The sequence below is a fragment of the Cavia porcellus genome, unplaced genomic scaffold, assembly GCF_034190915.1.
Source record: "Cavia porcellus strain 051 isolate PalLab524CR breed Dunkin Hartley unplaced genomic scaffold, mCavPor4.1 scaffold_6, whole genome shotgun sequence".
In the NCBI taxonomy this organism is placed as follows: Eukaryota; Metazoa; Chordata; class Mammalia; order Rodentia; family Caviidae; genus Cavia; species Cavia porcellus.
In genome coordinates this window covers 36,812,133-36,831,846 of record NW_026947489.1, presented here as the reverse complement: position 1 = coordinate 36,831,846, position 19,714 = coordinate 36,812,133, and the positions used below count along the sequence as shown (strand labels likewise).

Sequence of the window (19,714 nt, the reverse complement as noted above, 5' to 3'; positions counted from 1 at the left end):
TGGAAAATCCCACACTTGACCTAGTGTGATGGGTTGCAGTCATCAAAATATACTGTATAAACTTACCTTCAGACTATGTGCATAAGATGTATGTGAAACACAAATTTCACAGGCTTGGGTTCCACCCCCAAGACACCTCATTAACTATATGTAAATATTGCAAAATCAAAAGAAAAAATCAAGCCAGGTGTGGTGGTGCACATATAATGTCCCAGCACTAGGGAGGCTGAGACAGGAGGATCAGTGTGAGTTCGAGACTAGCCTGGACTATAAAGTGAGCTCAAGGCCAGCCTGAACTGCATAGGGAGACTCTGTCAGAAAAAAAAAAAATCCAGACATTTTTGATTCCAAGCATTTTGGATAAGGGTCCTATGTTAGACTTTCTGCCGCATATTTGATCCAATGTAGGCAACTGGGCACTGGCTCACTGGAGGGCACCCTCATCTCCCCATCTAACTGCATGGGTTAGACTCAGCAGGAAAGGGTGTTTGCTTGAAAGACAAAGGAAGAGCCTATGGAGCCTGAAGCTAGGTGTGAGTCATATGCGCGCCCTGCAACCTAGTACTGCTGTCTTGTAGGTGTTTGTCCCAAGGAGGAATAAGGAAAGCACAGTCAGTGTCCTTTTTGTATAGAGGCATGCTCACATGGAGCAGTTTGCTGCCACCTGTCCCAGACACCACACACACACACACACACACACACACACACACACACACACAGAGTTTTCCTAAAATCACGTCACAATAAATTTTAGCAATGCTACTGCAGCAGTGCTGGGTCACCCTGAGCTGTTCTTGATCTCCAGTTGGAGCCTTGCCTGCTGGGACCTCCCCTAAAGTGACCCTGTAGTCAGATCCTTTAACTTTGGTGGTGCTTTGAAAGAATCTACTGGCTGGATAAAATCAAGTACTTTATTCATGGACATTATTGTCATTTTTTAAAGAAGAGAGTAAGTTTTCTTCCAGGAAATCTAGATGTGGGTCATTCACAAGGGCATCTCTTATCCCAGGTAAAGTGAGCTGAATGATGACCCCACTGCAGTGTGCTTCCCTCTCCAGGAGGCTTCGACCCCACAAAGGAAACCTATTTCTATCAGCCCTCTTGCCTGTACACTTTCCCCTTTGGACAAGCCATCTTTTGCTCCAGCCTCTATGTGACTGTAACTAAGGGTTCTGGCACATAGTTTTCCAAGCCTACATCTATGGCTCATCTCTCCTGGGGAGGCAGAGTGACATGGTGGCCTCGTAGTATAGGGACTCTCACCGTCATCATGTCATCACACTTCATGTCGGGATCATCGTCGTCTTCACTTTTGTTGTAGAACTTGCGGAAGAAGTTGAAAGCCACCACCGTGTAGAGGTAAACCACCACCGCCAGGAGACCCACAGTCAGAACCAGCTGGGGGAGGGGAGAAGCGAAGAGGAAAGGGAAGGAAGTAGGGTCTCCATTGTGGAGGCTCATGAATGACTTGAAACAGAGGGACTGGGAGGCCCACGAAGAGTGAAGGGAGGTGGGCAGGGTGGTGATGGAGGCTGTCACACAGTGGGCAGACAGGGACAGATACTGGTTGAACAAAGTAATGATGGAGTGTTGGGCTGAATCGTGTTCTCTCCAGTGCATATGCTGAACCCCTAAGGCCACGCCTCAGGAATAAGATGGTGTTTGGAGGCACAGCCTTTAAAGAAATGATTAAGTTAGAAATGGACTGGGTCTGAATCTGACTTCACTAGCATCCTTTTAAGAAAAGACTGGGACACCAGATGCATGCGCACAGAGGAACAGTTGTGTAAAAAGGTCTCCACCAGAGGGCAGCTGTTCACAAATCAAGGAGAGAGGCCTTGAAGGTAAGCTAACTGTCAGTACCTTGATACTAGATGCCCTGCCTGCAGGAGGAAACATAAACTTCCATCCCATGGGTGACAGTTTGTTATGACAGCCCAGCAGAGTAACCGTGGCTTGGATATCTGTAAACTACAAAAATACTCAAGGATTGAGGAATGAGGATGTAATGAGAAGATCGTGTTGTTTTTACAGAGCTAGCAGTTCTCAGGGATGCACAACACAGCTCCCACTCTAATGCATGAGTCCAATCTCTGCCACTGAGTTGCATGATCTTAAATAAAATGCTTAGCTTCTCTGAGCCTGAGTTCTATTACCTGTCAAGTGAGTATAACATCAATCTCACAAGGTGGTCATGAGACTGTCATAGCATCTAAGACATGGCATATTTTAATTTCCTCCTTTTCTTCCTCTCCTACAACTAAGTCTCATATATAAAGAACTGTACTTTGGAGGAATGAAATGCTAAGCAGTTTGAATTAGTAGACAAGAAGAAGCCATTAGTGGACTTTAGTATTGCTATATCCAGTAATTTATTTTATATTTTTATTTTACAAACTAAATATTAAAGTATGTGTTTTAACTCATTGTTTAAGGACACGTGACAAAAGTATTTGGAGAGTGTTCTAATTATACATGGCTACTTTGTAACTTTCAGGGAGTATATCAGAGCTGCAGAGACAGATCTAATGAAGGTCTCCAAATCGATTTGGAGATGCCCATCACTTTGTGCATCATCTATCTGCTCCCCTGATTTGATTTTAGTGTTAATAGTCTCTAAGCCAAGCTCTTATGACTCTTACATGACAACTACAGTTATATTTTTAATTGTCTAACATTTTACACAACAATTACTGTTCATTCAAGTGTCTGGCCAAAAGGCACATTATGCACTATTCCTTCCTGTCATAGTCTACCTGTTGTCATATTTCCAAATTGGTAGAAATCCGGTACCTGTTTGCCATTGTGAGTTACAGATGACAGAATCGTCCTCAAGGTCTTGAAGCCCATTGCGATATCCAACAAATGAGCAGCAAAGAAGAAGTTGTTGTAGTGGCCCAGGATCGACATGGTTGTATACCAGGCGAGGTAGAGAAAGGACTAGAAATGGAAAATGAATCAACAACTTCTCAAGCATTTGTGCAGCATGATGTGCTCATTAAGCCACCCTCCTCCATTTCCAGGAACAAAGTGAGAACAAAGGGATGTGAGTGCTGACCAGCTACGAGCATCCGAGGGCTGCCAGGAGAAGCCCACCAGCCTCACACTGCTGCACAAGGGAGAAGTGTGCCTCAGCACCCTAAGGCTCTTGGTCTCTGAAAAGCAGTCCCTGGAGCTTTCTGGGCTTTCCCCTGGCTTGTTTCCCTGTAGAATCAGTCCACTTATACCTCTGAATTTTGCTTTTCCAAGTGAGACACTTACGTTGTCAGTGAAAACAACTCCCAGCTTCCAGATATGGTATTTCATGTCGATGGAACTCAGCCTAAAGGGGAGCAAATAATTTCATAACTTATAAATGTCAAGATTTAGTTAAGTGTTTAATAAGGGGGAAATCAAGCTTTTTTTCTTCTCAGGTTTAATAAGCCAAATACAGCTGTGAACTTTATCAAGTAATATGGGTTCCCCAGAGACAAAGACAAAGAACCACACATCCTGAAATCTTAATTAGTCTCTCTCTTCTAGCTCTACTGGGTATGAAAATACCTTACTGGTCTTGAAGTTTTGAAAAGCCATTGTTTCCCAGTGTTAGAAGCTAGATGAATAATTGCCTGTGGCAGGCCTGGCCATGGCTGCAATCTCCTCCTCTAGCATACCTGAGAGGAATGGGAAGACCAAGGACCCACTCTAGCCACTTTGAATCAAAACTCCTAAATGCTGTACCATGACACCAGAGAAGCAGCCTCTGCTTTGATCTCTTCCACTGGGCTAAAGTCAAGGGCATTTTTGTCCAAACCCAGGAGTTCAGCAATGCGCTCTGCTCCGTAGAGATCTCCATACTTGTTGATCACCTAAAGTGGAGAGATGACAGGGTGAACTGGGCCACACGTCATTATCCACATTCTTTTGGCTCTGTGACCTTCTAAACTTTGCTATCCATTAGGCTTTTCCAAAGGATTGAAGAAGATAGGATTCAAAATGGAACAGGAAAAGAGAAAAAAATAATCCCCAGTGAAAAGTGAAGTGGTAAAGGCAAGGAAGTGGGTACTGCTTTGTAAGATGGCATCATTTTGGAGGGGAGAAAAATCCTAATGTGTAGAGAAGCAGCACTGTGTTAAGCTGCTGGAGGCAGACTGAGAATGCAGTCAGAAATCTACAGACTGTCATGTGCTGCCACTTCTGTGACTTCCTTTTCTCAGGATAGTAAGTTAGAGCTAATACCCTGTTTGTGCATATCTGCATGTGGAATACTTGATAATGAGTATGTATTGAGTTCATTTGGGATCACTGTGCTCACCCCACTGACAAGGCATACCTTTCTCTTCACAAACTTGTCCCAGTAGTTATTGGGAAAGGATCTGAAACGAAGATGAAAAAGGCAGGTCCTTAATTCTTAAAACATCAAGGCAAGCACATCAAGAAATTTTCTAGATTGAACGTCTGAACCTGTGATTTTTTTTTTTTTTTTTTTGGGTTTCTGTCCTGCTCACTGAAGAATTCAAGATGTGATTGAAGTTCAGAGTCATCACAGATTGACTGATGTATGGTTTTACTACTTTGTCTTGGCTTCTGAAACATTTGGAAGCCACTCTTCATTTTTTATTTCAACGTTGTGATTAAGGACCAGAAATTCAAAGGACAGAGTAGCCCAAAGCAGCTACTGCACATGTTTGTCATTTTTTGAAAGGTGCCAGCTTGCATCGCCTACCTGTCATCCTGCACACCCAGCTCCTGGGTGCAACTGTGTTTACAACCCTGTTTACACGACTCTGTGCCTGGCAGCCTTCCTGTACCACTGCATCTGCCGTGGTCCAGTTATATGCTTCTTTATCCTTTTCCTCATCACAGCTCAGCTGAAACTAAGCCTAGATTTACAGTTCCATTCAGTGAGCAGTGTCCCTCCGGTATCCAGGGAGATATTGGAGATACAGGATGCGATAAAGTGTATATGTAAGGTCACTAATTTTATGGTTTCCCAACTTGGAGTTACATTAGTTATTTTACATATGGTTTGTCTTAACATGAATGCTTTTCTCTTTTTTCATTCCCACTAAATTCTGTGACGAGTGCTTTCTTCCGGGAGTTACAGCCCTGTTTTCTCTGGAAGTGGTTTCTTGTTCAGTCCTCCTCCCTAGTATCCCCAGGGAGACGGCTTTCCTCTGCCTGTAGCCCATCCCAGCTTCACTGCAAATAATTTCTTAGTGTTAAAAGGGAGAAAGAATTGTCACCTGCAGATGTGTTGGCAAAACCTCTTTAAAATACATCAATTCTATCTAGAATGGCTGGATCTCACCTGGGAGGCTTGTGTGCTAGGCTTGATTACAGCCAAAACTCTGGCCCTTAGTGTGGGCATTCTTAACTTTCCTTTATTCAGGCTATTGTTTCAGGATCTGAAATATAACAGTCTCCTATTCTAGAGAGATCTGCTGGAGAAGAGGAGGTGGGGGACTTCTTAATAGGCTATGACTTTGAGTGAAGGCCTCCTCGCCTATAACAGGGTTTTAGTTTCTAAAAAGAAAAACACAACAAAACAAATATATATACATATACATATATATGTGGACTCATTAAAATAGTTTCTTTTAATAATCTAACAATTAAAATTTTAAAAAATGCTGATGTTACCGAATAAATTGCTAATAGGATTATTTCTGGAAGATAAAAATAATTGTTTTTTACTTTCTTCTCTGTACACTCTCTGCTGCTTGAGTTTTTCTTATGTATTGCATTTAGAATCTAATAAAAAACAAGCAGAGACCAAGCCATGCTTCCTCTGCCACACTGATATCTCTTTCCTCTAAAATTCATTATGGGATGATTTGTAACATACTCAGCTTTGTTCACAGTTTGTCCCTAGTAGAAGATTCTACAAGTGATGCTGAGGGCAGAGACTTTGAAAGTTGTGACCTTACTGTGCTCTGAGCATTTTCAATTTCTTATCACCTCACTAGGATCAGAAGCTCCTTGAAGGTAGAACATATGTTTTCATCTGGCAATATTCCTTAAAATATGGTGTAGAGAATAGGTGTTTAGGAATAAAATGCATAAATAAAGAATATATTTACATATAAATATTCAGAAAAAAATTGTAAGATGCTCAATCTCTTTAATCAGGGAAGTAAAATTTTCTGACAATAGCAAGTGCTGACAATCAAGGAAAGAAATAGAAACTTTCAGTAATGTACTTTTAGGATGTATTATATTGGAAAAATATTTTATATATTCTACTCTTCAGCAAATGCCTCTCCTGGTCTACTCTAGAGAAACTCTTTGACTTCTGTACTAGATATAGGGATGTTTACAAAGGACTTTTTTTAATACTCAGAAACTAGAAACCATTGAAATGTCCACTTTCATGAAAAGGTAAATATATGTTAATATATGAACACATTAAAACATGCTACAGTTCTAAAAATGAGCAAACTATAGGAATATGCATTAATATAAGGTGAGACTCAAACTTAAAGCCTAACAAAAGATTCAAGTGACAATATAATTCACACAGCATTACAATCCCAGTTGTATATAGCTCAAAATAGTTAGAATGAAGGGTTATATTTAGAGATAAATAAGTGGTAAAACTATAATTTAAAGCAGGAGAATGAATATCACAAATATCACTAACTCATTGAGAATTAATATGAATATTAGAAAATACATTGGCTGGTGTATGAAGGATGATCAAGGAGGATAGCTTTCAAATTTTTAGCACTATTCTATTTTTTAATCTTTGTAGTTTATTTTTAAAAATGCATATGTACATTTTGCATGTGGTTGTATATGTGTAAGAAAATAAAAATAAGAAATTAGCATAAACAGTAGGAATTAAAAAACATCTTAAGAGGGTTAGTTCTAAGCTATACAGCACAACGGGCCAGTGACAGTCTATAATTAATTACACATTTCAAAATAGCTGGAGGAGAGAGTTTGAAGGCTCCTAAAACTAGAAATGATAATGTTTGAGGAGATGGAAATGTTAATTACCTTGATTTGATCGTTAGACACTGTGTACATATATTGAATTATAATACTGAATTCCACAACTAAATATAAATATGTGCCAATTAAAATTATATTTAATTAAAAATAGTTCTTCCTGATATAAAAATAATTGAAAAAAATCAAGTTACAAAGTACTCCATGTACTATGATGCCATTAGTGTACAAAAAATTAAAGATTAGACTGTAGAAATTTTAAATCCACTACTCATTCTATGTATGCATTTCCCTATTTGGGGAGATTTAAGCTACTTGAAATAAAAAGTATTAGCAAATATTCTTATTGGGACATTTTAATACATTTGTTTCATTATCTCCTTAGAATAAATTTCTGGAAAATGAGCTGCATTTTTACTGGGATTTTTTAGGCCACACCACCACATGTTACTGATAACTACAGAAAGCTTCCTGAAGAATTAAATTATTTCATAGTGTCAAAACTTCCCCAATGTAATGGCAAACTATAAAAAACAATGTTTAGTTGTTTCCTTGTTTCTCACGTGTAACCAGCAGGGATTTACACCAGGGGCCGACTTTGGATCTGCACTGCTCACAGTTTTGATGTCCCTAAGAAAAAGGCCTTTCCTTTTTAGAGACTGCTAAAGAAACTTTCGCAGCCGTCTCTCAGTTTATTTGGTCATCTTTGGATAAGAAGCAGTTTCTTTCTGCTGAGTCTAGGGAGTTGTTTATAAATGTGTACATCTTGATTGGCATGGCTGAGTTTCCGTGCAGTCAACCTTAATTTACATAGTTAATCCCATTACTTTCACCACAATAATTCACCTTCTACCTCTCATTTTTATTACCATGATGTTCTGGTATTAGAGAACATTGTTAATAGTGATGGCCATTTTTCAAACAGTTAAAGGAAAGACAGTGCATAACTGTAAAAAAACACACACAGTTATCTATTTTATGGTGCTGGGGCTCAAACCCAGGGCTTGCTAGTTAAGTGCTCTGCCACTGAACTATACTCCTAGCTCATGAGTAACCGCTTGATGTGCACTGTGTGCCAGGCATGTGACATACATTCATTATTCCTCGAGTTATGTCCACAGGTTCCAGGCTTGATTTCCTCGCCCAAGGCAACAAACAGTCCCCTGAGCAGTCCCCCTCGGCTGACTTGGTGCCTTGCCTGTCTGCTTCAGGAATCGGTGCTGTTTCCCTGACAGCACCACATGCACACTAGCAAAGACGGTTCCCCCACATCCCTTAATATCTCTAACCCAAGCCATCCTCTCTTAACTGCCCCTTCATGCTCTTTTGGGAGGAGGTCTGTCACCATCTGACTGTTTATTTAAGGAGAAGCCTTCGGTGATGGTCACAGAAATGCCACTGCATTGGGGGAGAAGCAGCTCTGTGGGATCTCTAAACCTCTAGGCCAGTTAAGTCCTGGAAACACTGTATGACACAAAGAGGGGAATCTAGTTTAAATTATGTTCTACAGGACATTATATATTAATTAAATATGCTTAGTCCCTCCTGATGACATCCTATCCTTCATTCAGTCCACAGAGATACATATAAGAATTTGAAGGGCGATAGGCACATTTTTGAATGAGAAAAAGTAAAAAGTCCTGAAAATCTAAGGAAAGCTTATGTTAATCAGTCTACAAGGCCAGGGAAGAGTTATTCTACTTATAAAAGAAACTCCTTTGGGATGGAGGGACACTTACGGTGTGTTAATGACTAAGCGGTCCCACTGCCCCTTGATGTCGTCCTCAGATGGCTGCTCAGTGATGTACAGGCCATCAAACTCCAGCTTCCTGGCAATTTCTTTCTCCCTTTTGAACACCACCAAAGGGACCTAGGAGTGGGAAGACGTAAGGTTTTATGGTTAAAGCACCTGCTGCCAGGCATTTGTCCCAAATTCACCTTCCAACTTCAGAGTAGGAATCTCCTTATACTGAGATTTTGGGGTGCCTAGTTGTGGGATCAAGGCCAAATAAATCTCCTTTCACTCCTTTGGCTAATATTCCTTCAAGAGCTGATCTCATGTGAGTCCCCTTTAAGGCTTCAGCCCAGTAGCTGATACTTATACAAGCTGGACTTTTGAGAAAGCCTTGTGTAGACATGTGCCAGGGTGAATGGTTAGGTTTCCTAACACTCCTAGGCTTGGAATGGAACAAAGACTTAGAAAGCACACTTGTTATGGTTTTGATCTAAAGTGTCCCCGCAAAGACCCATGTTTGAAGAGGGGCCTGGCTGGAGGGAGTGGGTCACCAGGGGTGTGACTGGAAGGGGTTATTTTTGTGCCTGGCTCCTCCCTTCTCTCTGTTTCCTGGCTACCATGTGGGACTGAGCAGTTTTCCTTTAACATTCCCTTTTGCTATGCTGTTTCTGATTTGGGGTCCATTGAGCATGGACTGCATCCTCTGAAAATTCTGAGCCAAAATAAACATCAAATTGTGGGTGCTGGGTATTGTGTTCAGCAATAGGAAAGTGACTGATGCAATATTCTCCTCCCCTTCCTCCCTCCCCTAGAGTACAGAGTGCACCCATAGGAACATGTTGAGATGGTCTAACTCTCTTCTAAGACTAGGGACATATTCAGCTGATGGTTTCATGAAGCACTCACTGTCTGAGAGAATATGAGGATTCAGAAGACTCTATATACTGCCTTTTGGTTGAAGTTTTTTTTTCTGTAAAGAGCTTCTGCCAGGCAGTAGCAGACCTATCTGGTATGACTGTGACTCCCTTACACAGAGAGCTAACTTATCGGTGTGGGATACATTCCAAGACCTTCAAGGAATGCCTGAAACCACAGATAGGACAAAGCCTTTCATACACTGTCTGTTCCTATATGTAAAAACACAAATCTGATGTCTTTCTCCTCTTAACTAAGCATCTATCATACAGTGCAACCATTACTTTGGCAGTGTGAAGTGTAACAGCAAAGTAAGCACACATTTCTTTACCTTTCTTCACAGTTTCATCGACAGAAGATTTATTCTATAGATCTTAGCAACCTTAGCATAGGATTTTTCTTTTCTTATTAAGAACTGCTACCTTTTTACTTAAAGGAAGACCATTATGGCATCATTTGAGCAAATCCAAATAGCTAGCATCACCACTCTTGCTCTTTGGGAGCATCATTAAATAAAATAAGGGTTACTTGGATTGCTCTGTGATATTTTGAAATTCAGCCTGATAACTGCGACGGTTTCTAAGTGACTGACAGGGAAGTGGTATATGCAGTGGGAACACACTGGGTAAGGGGTGATGACCCATACTCCACGTGGGACAGATGTGATGATGTGGTGCTATGCTAGTTCTATGCATCGCCTAGATTGGACAGATAGAATAGTGTAACTCATCATGCTGCTCAGAGTGGCATGCAATTTAAAACTTACTTTGTTTCATTTATGTAATTTTCAATGTGATATTTTTGGACTGCAGTTGACTAAAGGTACCTGAAACCATGGGAAGTGAAGCCATGAATAAGGAGGGACTGTCATAATTTTAACTATAATTTTAGATCACAAATGCTAACATGGCTCTAAAAACCTACCACCAAAGGGGAACCCAGAAATGTATAGGAAAGTAATTTACTCGCTTCAACTAAGCACATATGTACTTCAACAGGGGGCAGAATAGGTCAGGGATACTGTCCAAATCCCAGGGAAAAGTCAGGATAGCCAGAGCTTCTCTAGCCAGAAAAGTTTAATTCAGACAGAGGCCCAACTTCTCACTCCCAGAGAACTTAATCTCCAAACTGTGTTTTAATAATTCTTTCTCAAAATTCATTATATACATTTATCCCACATAGCTATTTTATTTTTGAAACAAAGCTACAAAATATGGGCAATGATCTGTAAAGAGTTATCTTTTGTCCCTTTTTTCATTAAGGTCACAAATTACACTGGAGACATAAAAGACTAAAGGGAGTGGCAAAGGCCAATCATGGGTATTGAGAACTGTGAGGAACCAATGATTGCTCTTACCCAGTGGATGATGTGGCAGAGAAAACAAAGCCAAAGCCACTCTGACTAACGTCTGCTCTTTTAAACAATGGCCACACCAAGATTTAGATTAATCCTGATCTCTGGGACTTTTAAGTGTTCCCCTTCAGTCTTCTTGGAATTTGTATGCCCCAGGAGAATTTTCACAGTTTTATCCACTATATAACATTATTTTGGGTCATCTCTAGTCTGTATGTAGATGTATCCAGTAAGCTGAGCTCTAGGATTGTGAGCCAAGGATTAGTAGCTAGCATGCTGGGGTGAACTATGGACACATATGAATTTGTTTAGCCCCTAGAACTTCAGGCATTGTTATTATGCTACTCATTTTTACAGAGGAGGAGATACAGGGCTTGGGAGTTTATCATACTGGTTCTATAATCCTTGCTTTTCTAATTTCAACAGTCCTTAGTATGACTGGGGTAAACAGTCTCTTCGATAGGGTAGCTGGACTTCCTAGTGACACTGCAGTCTACTAGGGGAAGAAATGGCCACAAGGATAAGAATAAGTTTTCCAGACTCTTCTCGGGAAGAAAGTGGCTTGAAGTCAAGGAGACTTGTTACTTAAGAAAAGTAAGGGAAAAATGTAATAAAAATAAGTCATGAGAAAAATATGGTATACGGAAATAAAAATGGAATTAAAACATCAGACATTGAACTTGGGAAGACTGACACACCAGTAGCAGTGCCCTTGGTGCTCCTGTGCTCCTGTAGCCACCCATCAACACTGGCTCTGAGCTGGCCACTAACAGCTCTGCTGCTGTTAGCAACAGAATGTAGTAGGAACCACACTAACACGGGGGCTAATTCTGGGCCCCAGAAGGGATAGAGCTACTCGTGTGCCCTTTTTGGAACCCTAAGCAATCCATGCAGGACTTCCAGCCAATCTATAGGAGAGAGCACAAGGACAGGCCATGCGAAGAGGGGATAACCTGCGTCTACATGGAGAGGAAAGAGATATTCCAGCTATGCCAAGTGAACCCAGCCTGCCCATTCCCTGATAGAGATGCCAGGCACAGGAAGGTGCCCCTGTGGCCACTCCCCCTGAGCTGAGCTCCCAGACAGTTGCTCACAGTGCTTTCTCAGGGAGCAGAGGAACTGCCCGAATGCCGCAGTCAGTGAGGGTCCTCAAGATAAGATGATTGCTCTTTGAAAAACCACTAGGTCTGTGGTGACTTATTATGCAGTGCTAGGACATTGAAACCACTGTTTTACACCAATGAAGTTTTTTCTCTTACATGAATGGATAGAATCTAATAAAATGGCATACTCATAAAAATTCCAGAAAGATCAGGAGAGCCTATACTAGTCTGTGACGTAGCCCAGTGATCCTAAATGGTACGAAACAATGAGGTATCTGAAATGGGACTCCTAGAACAATATTTCTCAAATTTGGATAAGCAAAATCCTGGTAAATTCTGACTGGTTTTGATTTAAAAGCCAGGGTGGGGCTCAGATTCTCCAACTGGAGCATCTAGGTGACTGCAATATTAATGCTTCACAAAATTTACTGTATCAGCAAAGTGTTGGAGAATAAAAGTTTATCTGGGGTTAAAATAGGACACTTCCTCCTCCAGGAGGCAAAACCCAGTATGCCTGGCAGCTCACCTTCAGGCAGTAATAGCCTATGACACAGACGAATGAGATGATGGTATGGACAACAGCCAGGGCCCGCAGTGTCGGTGCCATGTACCCGGTGCTCTCCTGTAGGACAAAGAACACCATCGCTTCTTCCTCTTCTTCATCATTAAATGAATTCCATAGGTTTGCAGCATCCTCAGTCTCTTCTTCTAGAGGTTCTTCAGTGACCTGGCCCAAGACACATGCTCACTTAGCAACCTCAGAAGTAGCCTCCGCATTGGGCTCTTATCACATATTTTATATCGTGCAAAAAGTACTGGCTCAACACTATTTGCTGAATAAATGAGGCTTTCAGTGTAACTTATGAATAGGAATCCCCTAGTATCTGTAATAACTGTAAAAAAAATTAAGTCAATTGATTTTACTTTCTTTTCAATCTACCTCTTGGAAAGAAAGCAAAACATTAAAATTAGGGGCCTTTTACTATACCTACCATGACCTCAGTGCCCTAAGAGGTAATCTATGAAATGTGGCCTGAGAAGAGGCTGAACTAACATGGATGTGCACAAGCACACATGTGCACACACACTTAGCATTTCCCTTTCTTCCTGAGATTCCATTTACATCCCTGGCTTCCACTGCCATTTGGACAGGTGTAACTCTCACATCTACTCATGTGGGGCTTTTGTCCTGCAGCTTTCGGCTGCCTGTTGGCTGTCTCTGCCTGGAGGATGATCTGGAGCCATCCCAACCTCAGTATTTTTGCAGGCAAGCTATTCACCTTGCTATAGACTTCCATGTTTCCTTTATGGGCAATAGAAAGTCATTAGTTTGGCAAGTGGAAGGTTAGTGTAGATGAAACAGTGCTTCATAAAAATCAGGTTGGTGCTTTGAAATAGGAAAGAGAGAGGCAAGAGACAGAAAAGCTAGTTATAGACTATGTCAAGAACCTGAGGAAGGAGGAAACTGTGTGTGTGACATAAAAGATCAAAATGAAATATGTATACATACCCATTTTCCAGGTTAAATGTAATTGTTACAAAACATATACTAACAAAAACTCATAAAAGAAATTAAAAAAGAAGCTAGAACCATTCTTTAATAAGCAGTTATTACATGCTTATGACATGCAAGACCTACTCACCAATGCTCAAAATTTTTATTTATCTTGACCAGCACCTCTCTTCCCAGTATCCATTAATTCTTCCTTCATGATGGTTCTAACATATGACCCAACTCCAATGGCCCCAATTATCTTATTCCCCAAGGAAATAACTGTATTTAATATTTTGAAATACCCCTTAGTTACCAAAGTAAGTACTACAGAGTGGGTCCTCAGTAAATATTTAAAGATTCAATTAAATAGCGACTAAATAAGCTTCAATTCCTCAGTGTTGCCCTAACTCGCTTCCCTTCTCAGCCGTATCTCCACTTGCCCATTGCTAAAGATTATATACTTTTTAGAAGCCAATGTTTTATGAAACATTTCTTCAGATAATAGAATTTTTGCTGTAATTGAGTGTTAAATTCTCTTATTCTATTTTCTCTCATGTGTTTAGTATGCAACCCCCAAAGAAGTATCACCTTATAAAAAAGCAGGATGAAGTTGATAGCGAAGGCTACAAACAGAGCAAGGAACCTCAGGTTGTAGAAATTTCTGGCCAGATAATGCTGAAAAGACAAGGGCAGGCAGAAGTAGCTTTGAGAGGTGCAGAACTTCCCTGTCTCCCAAGGGATCTGCTCTGGTTAGAAGTTTACACATGTAATTACCATGTTTGTAGTGCAATCTTCCATTTCTTAATGAAGGTATGAATTATTTGGGGGACCCATATATTCTGAGCCTCAGGGGACCCAATGCCTACATGTGCTACCAGCGGAGGATCACCCGCTATGCGGGTGCTATGTGTACGTGTTTTCATGATCACTTCATATAGGAAGTAGTCTGTTCAGAAATGATAAATAATCTAGGCTCACAGAATACCCAACATCCCTGCTTCCCGCCCTACCCCCACAGCCAAGCCATGGCTACAGTCCTCGTGCCTTTGGACCTCCTTCATCCCTTTCTTGGGGGCACAGTTCCCACTTCCACAGCCATATTCCTGGGAAAAATCAGCATGAGGCCTGTAAGAGCAGGAGCGTTGAAAGTTCCAGGCTTTTTGTAGAGGGAGACTTTGCTTACTGTGCCAAGAAAGGTGGAGTCCTGGCTATTGGCAACCGTATCCCAGTGGTCAGTTTATCAGAGATAAAATAGTACCAGCTCAGCTGAGGTCGAGAACTAGTTGGGAACCAAACCTAACATAGGAAACTTCTTTTTGTTGCCCAGAGGATTAAACTAGTTTTGAACTTTTGGACAAGCCCCCACACAGCAAATGTGAACAGCTCCCTAGAAAGAGATTCCTACTGCAGGGGAAAAAGGGCACAGGACACCTTGATTCTGTCATGGGGCAGAGGCCTGGAGGGCTGTGGCTTTTCCCAGGTAAACCTCCTTTTCTTCTCCTCTAAAACAGGAGGAGGGAGAAGAAGGAAAGAGCAGGAGCGGGAAAGGGGAGGAAGCATAGCTAACCTAATGGTAAGACACCAGTGGCTGACTTTCTGAGGTCAGTTTGGCCAATAGCTGCACCAGGAAGAGGCCAAGGCTGCAGCACTTACCAGTAACTTGGTCTGATAGATTTCTAGCCCTTTAAAGAAATTGGCCATGAAGGCTTCAGGTTTCTCAACCTTCTGACCACGCCGTCGCTTCTTTCTCTTCGTCACTTCTGCCCACAGGTACTCTGCTTGCTCTTCCTCTTTGGCTCTGTCCCCCTTTTCTCCGTCTTCCATGCTGTAGGGATGAGAAATCCACTCAGCAGGGGAGGAGAGAGGAAGGTTTGGCCCAGAAAGAGAGGCTAAACGTTAGAGAGAAATTTGGATTTAGAGAGGTGACAGGTGGAATTGTTGCTCAAATGTGGAGTCCTCAGGGCTTTGTCAACCCACAGTGGCTGGACATCAAATTTATATTCTACAGGAAGTGACCATTCTCTTCTCAAATTAGGCTGCATAATATATTTTCATAAAAGTTTTTCTTTCTTTTTCGAGTTTTCTTAGCAGTTAGCAATAGTTCTGACTCTTCTAAGTTTATGGCAGGAATTAAATGAGATACTTATAAAAGAGCCAAGCACAGGCATGGAAGATAACAGGTATTTAATAAATAGAAGGTATTATGAAGTTGGTAAGCTAGGTATTTTTGATAATTTATTTGTTCAAACAATGAGACTCTTGATCCATCACTGGAGTTATAAAGTTAGAAATAGCACGTATGTATTATAGAGCTGAGGTGAAAACAAATGTGCCTAGGATTTGCATAGTTTATTGCTTGCATTGACAGAAGTCAGGTTTTCTATTTACCCCAGCAATAGAATAGCAGGTGCTACTGAGAACTGTCAGCCCCAGCAATCAGCATCGTCCATGCTACCAAGAACTTACTCAGCCTTCTCAGATTCTGCTTTTCCTCCCACTTCATGTGCCACCTTCATCTCTGCTGCCTAGGTAAAAGCGACAATTAGTTAAGGTTTCCTCTAGGGAGGGAGCTCATCATGAGCCATGTCATTGCCATATTCTTCTTGGTTTCAAGCAACAGGACTTTTTCCTCCTTGTGTTTCAGCTTCTCTCGGAATCACAGAATGTACATCTCCTGCTATGGCTTAAGCTTCTCTGGAAAGATGTCAAGACAGACATTTCAGGCTTTCATAGATGTCACTTGTCCCGCTATTACTCAGTCAGGAAACCTGTGCTTGAACCTCATAAGAGCCCTGTAGTAGCAATGCTATCACCCCAAGGGATAAGAGAGATATGATTCAGAACAAAACCAAGTCCAGAGCAGAGCCCACATCCACCCGACATGCTGTCTGCTTTCCCTTCATCTTCCTGCCCTCACCCTGATCTCCCTAATGATGATCATCATCCTTGGAATAAAGCCAGATTCCTCCCCAAAGCCTCCACACCCTACATGATTCTGGCCTTTTCATCCTCATTTTGTACTGCCTCTTTTATTGTTTCCTATATCTAAGTGCTCAGCCCTTTCTTCTCCTGAGCACTGCAGGCCCTTTTGTGTGTTGGGGTCTTTGCACCAGCCATCGGCTTTGCCTAGAGTAGGTCCTCCCTAGCTGTCCATGTGCTTGTCATCCTTTAGCACCTGGCTCAGGTGACTTACTGTCAGAAGCCTCCTAATATCCTATTTATAGTAGGAGCAACATTCACCCTATTAACTTGTTCATTTACTTTACCATTCATGTTAAATGGTAATTATTTATTTGTTGCTTTCTCTAGTAGAGTTTAAGTTTCATAAGAACAAAAATGTTGTCTTTTCTATTAACCAAGATATTCTTATATTGTAGGACACAGCTGGGTACATGGACTCCCTAAATGAATCTCTATTAGGTATCAAATTGTTTTGAGTTGTAGGCTCCATCAAGGAGCAAAGCAGAATGAATGAATGAAGTACTAAGAGCATCTGTGGTCTGATACTTTCTTCCCTGGCTCTCCACACTGGGTAAGCGTTCTCACCTACACATTTCCATTTCTCCTTTTAAGCAGACTTTATGCTTACATTGACTTGTCCATGTCTGTTTTCCTCATTAAACTATAAGGACAAATGTTTCTCAACTGACCACTGTACTCTCAGAGTCTAAAACATTTCACAAATAATAAATAATAATGGATGACTAAATACAAGTAATCATTGACTAAATACAAGTCTCACGCTCCACACTTCTCTATTCTCTTGGCTTCAGGAATGAAACTGTTTTTAGATATTGCAAGAGGAGGGACATCTAGAACCTCCCATGGCCAATGGGCTTGGAACAACCGCTATCTCATTCATTTGGATCTGAAGTCCTGCATAAATAGTAAGAGCATCACAAGGATGAAAATATTCCAGGCATGATTAATCTCACCAGGAAGCTATGCCAAAGCATAGGACATCACGTGGACCTTTGAGTACACTTGTAGAAGTGTGTCTCATAAGAAAGCACTCCTCTTACATTATAGCTTGTGTTCTATGCTCTTGATTCACTGAATAAATCTGATGACAGGACAAAATCCTGAAGGAAGGGGAAGGTCTCAAATCTCTTGTTTGAATTCTACAATGCAAAACTGGAAGACCACTAATTAACTAAACACTGAAATATCCAGCTAATTTTGATACCCTCAGATATACAAAAATTGTAAGATTGGGGAGTAATCATGGTAGAGCCACTGTGTGATGCAGGGTTGGCTCCGAGGCAAACCGTGTCTGTATTAATTACAAGCTAAAGTGACAAATCTTTTTCTGGTGATGAAGAAAGATAGAAACAAGGCATGCTTACCTGTGCTTTCCTTTTCTTTTGCACAGTACTCTCTAACGTAGGGGGCTCATCCTTGCTGATGATTTCAGAGAGGTCGCCCAAACCCACTTCAGGCCCGTGCTTTGAGCCCCCTTCTTTCTTTGGATGGAGTCCAAACAGGTCTGACATGATGTCCGGGTCTCCCTTCTCATCTCTCACGCAGTGCACTAGCTCAGCGGTGAGATCTGGCTCACCCACATCCACCCTCTCAGCCTCCATGGCATCGTCGTGGATTCCAAACTGGGTTGGATCTGGCATGTCACCCAGGATCTTGGTCACTCTGATGTTTTTTGCCCCTTCTACAAGTCCCCCTCCGAATACTGTACTCCAGAGGACCTGAAAGATTCCTCCCAATATGGTAAAGCACATCTGGAACAGCCCCACGAAAACCATCCAATAAAAGGAGAAGAACACCTTCACCAGCTCCCTCGCGCTCATCTTCTTCACATTCCGGCACTGCCTCCTGAGGTTTCTCAGGGTTGCCTTCCTCAGAAGGCTGGAAACATTTCTCTTCACCGAGACACAGGCCAGGGCAAATGCAGAGGCGGGCTCGAGCGGCTTGTCTTCCTCCTTCTCACCCTCCACTTCTAACACACATGGAGAATCGTTTTCTTCTTCCTCCTCTTCTGGTCTGTCAGCTGAATCAGATTCAGAGATCTGAGATGCCAGCTGCATCTCAAAGATCGTGTCCTCACAGAAGTTCACAAAGAGCTCCATCTTCTCTTGCTCTCCACCTTCGTTGACAACATCGAAAATGAACTGCCGCTTAGATTCCTTCACTTGAGGCTTCTCCCATTGAGTGCGACTGGATTCACTGATCTCAAAATAAACACGCTCGATTTTCTTGGCACCACCCATGATCTCAATTCGTCCTAGGTATGGTTCAAAGTAATTCAGCACACTCTCTGCGGGGTCCAAGAGACACTTTAGGCGAGAATCGTTAGGCATGTGCTCAGAAAGATTTGTCAATAACACTGCCACATTAAACCCTATGTCTTTGGCAGGCTCATGGAACCGGTTCACAAAATCAATGTAATTAAACATGTCATTTTCATCCGCTTCTGCGCATGATAGGAGAAAATCAATCTCCGACTGCGTGTACTGCTTTTGCCCTTCCATGGCCTTCTGGAATTCTTTTTTGGAGATGATCCCTTTACCATCTGGGTCATATTCCTTGAACGTGTCTGAGCTGGTTAAGTCTTTAAGTTTCAAGAACATGTCAAAGAATTTCAAGATCATCTCTACATTAGTAGATGATTCTACCAGTGTGTCAACCATTTGCTTGCCAATAGTTCCATTTACCACATTCCCTGTGAGGCAGGTTCAAAAAGACATACCAACATATAAATAAACCCAAACCAATGGGTAACTGGTCAAGTAGCTAGCTTAAGAAGACTTCTGTGCCAAATTAGTCAGTTCTTTTCTGACCATGGTGATTTGGAAGTGGGCAGGAGGGAGCAGCAAACCATAAAGACTACACTACTGGGAGCCAAGGGAGAAGAAACTGGGAAGATAGAGATGGCCACCCTGTGGCCTTTTATTCTGGCCTGGAGCCTGGGAAGTGGTATTACTATTAGATTATTTGGAACATATTGGGATTTGTGGTGTCCCTCTTATCCCCTTAGACCTAGGAAAGGTGCCCAATGGCTGGCATACACACGGGCAGCCAGATGTATTGAAAAGCAATGGGGAGAGGAGGAGAATAGGGAAGAGCAAAGCTTGGAGGTTTTCCCCAGTTCATTCTGGCTTTCCTACTGATATAAAATGAGTTGGTTTCAGGCTCTGTCCGTCAGACCATGTGCCCCTCACTCATTT

At 41.8% G+C, this 19,714-nt stretch overlaps 1 protein-coding gene across 1 annotated transcript in view; it reads right to left on the bottom strand.

The window, feature by feature from the left end:
- Nucleotides 1-19,714, bottom strand: part of Ryr3 (ryanodine receptor 3) — a 556,876-nt gene that overhangs the window by 6,898 nt on the left and 530,264 nt on the right. Inside the window, 11 exon segments of the mRNA XM_063250329.1 lie at nt 1,264-1,398; nt 2,794-2,940; nt 3,262-3,322; nt 3,721-3,848; nt 4,313-4,355; nt 8,673-8,803; nt 12,567-12,767; nt 14,124-14,210; nt 15,189-15,360; nt 16,002-16,060; nt 17,882-19,209. Of these exon segments, the coding sequence (XP_063106399.1) occupies nt 1,264-1,398; nt 2,794-2,940; nt 3,262-3,322; nt 3,721-3,848; nt 4,313-4,355; nt 8,673-8,803; nt 12,567-12,767; nt 14,124-14,210; nt 15,189-15,360; nt 16,002-16,060; nt 17,882-19,209 (2,492 nt within the window).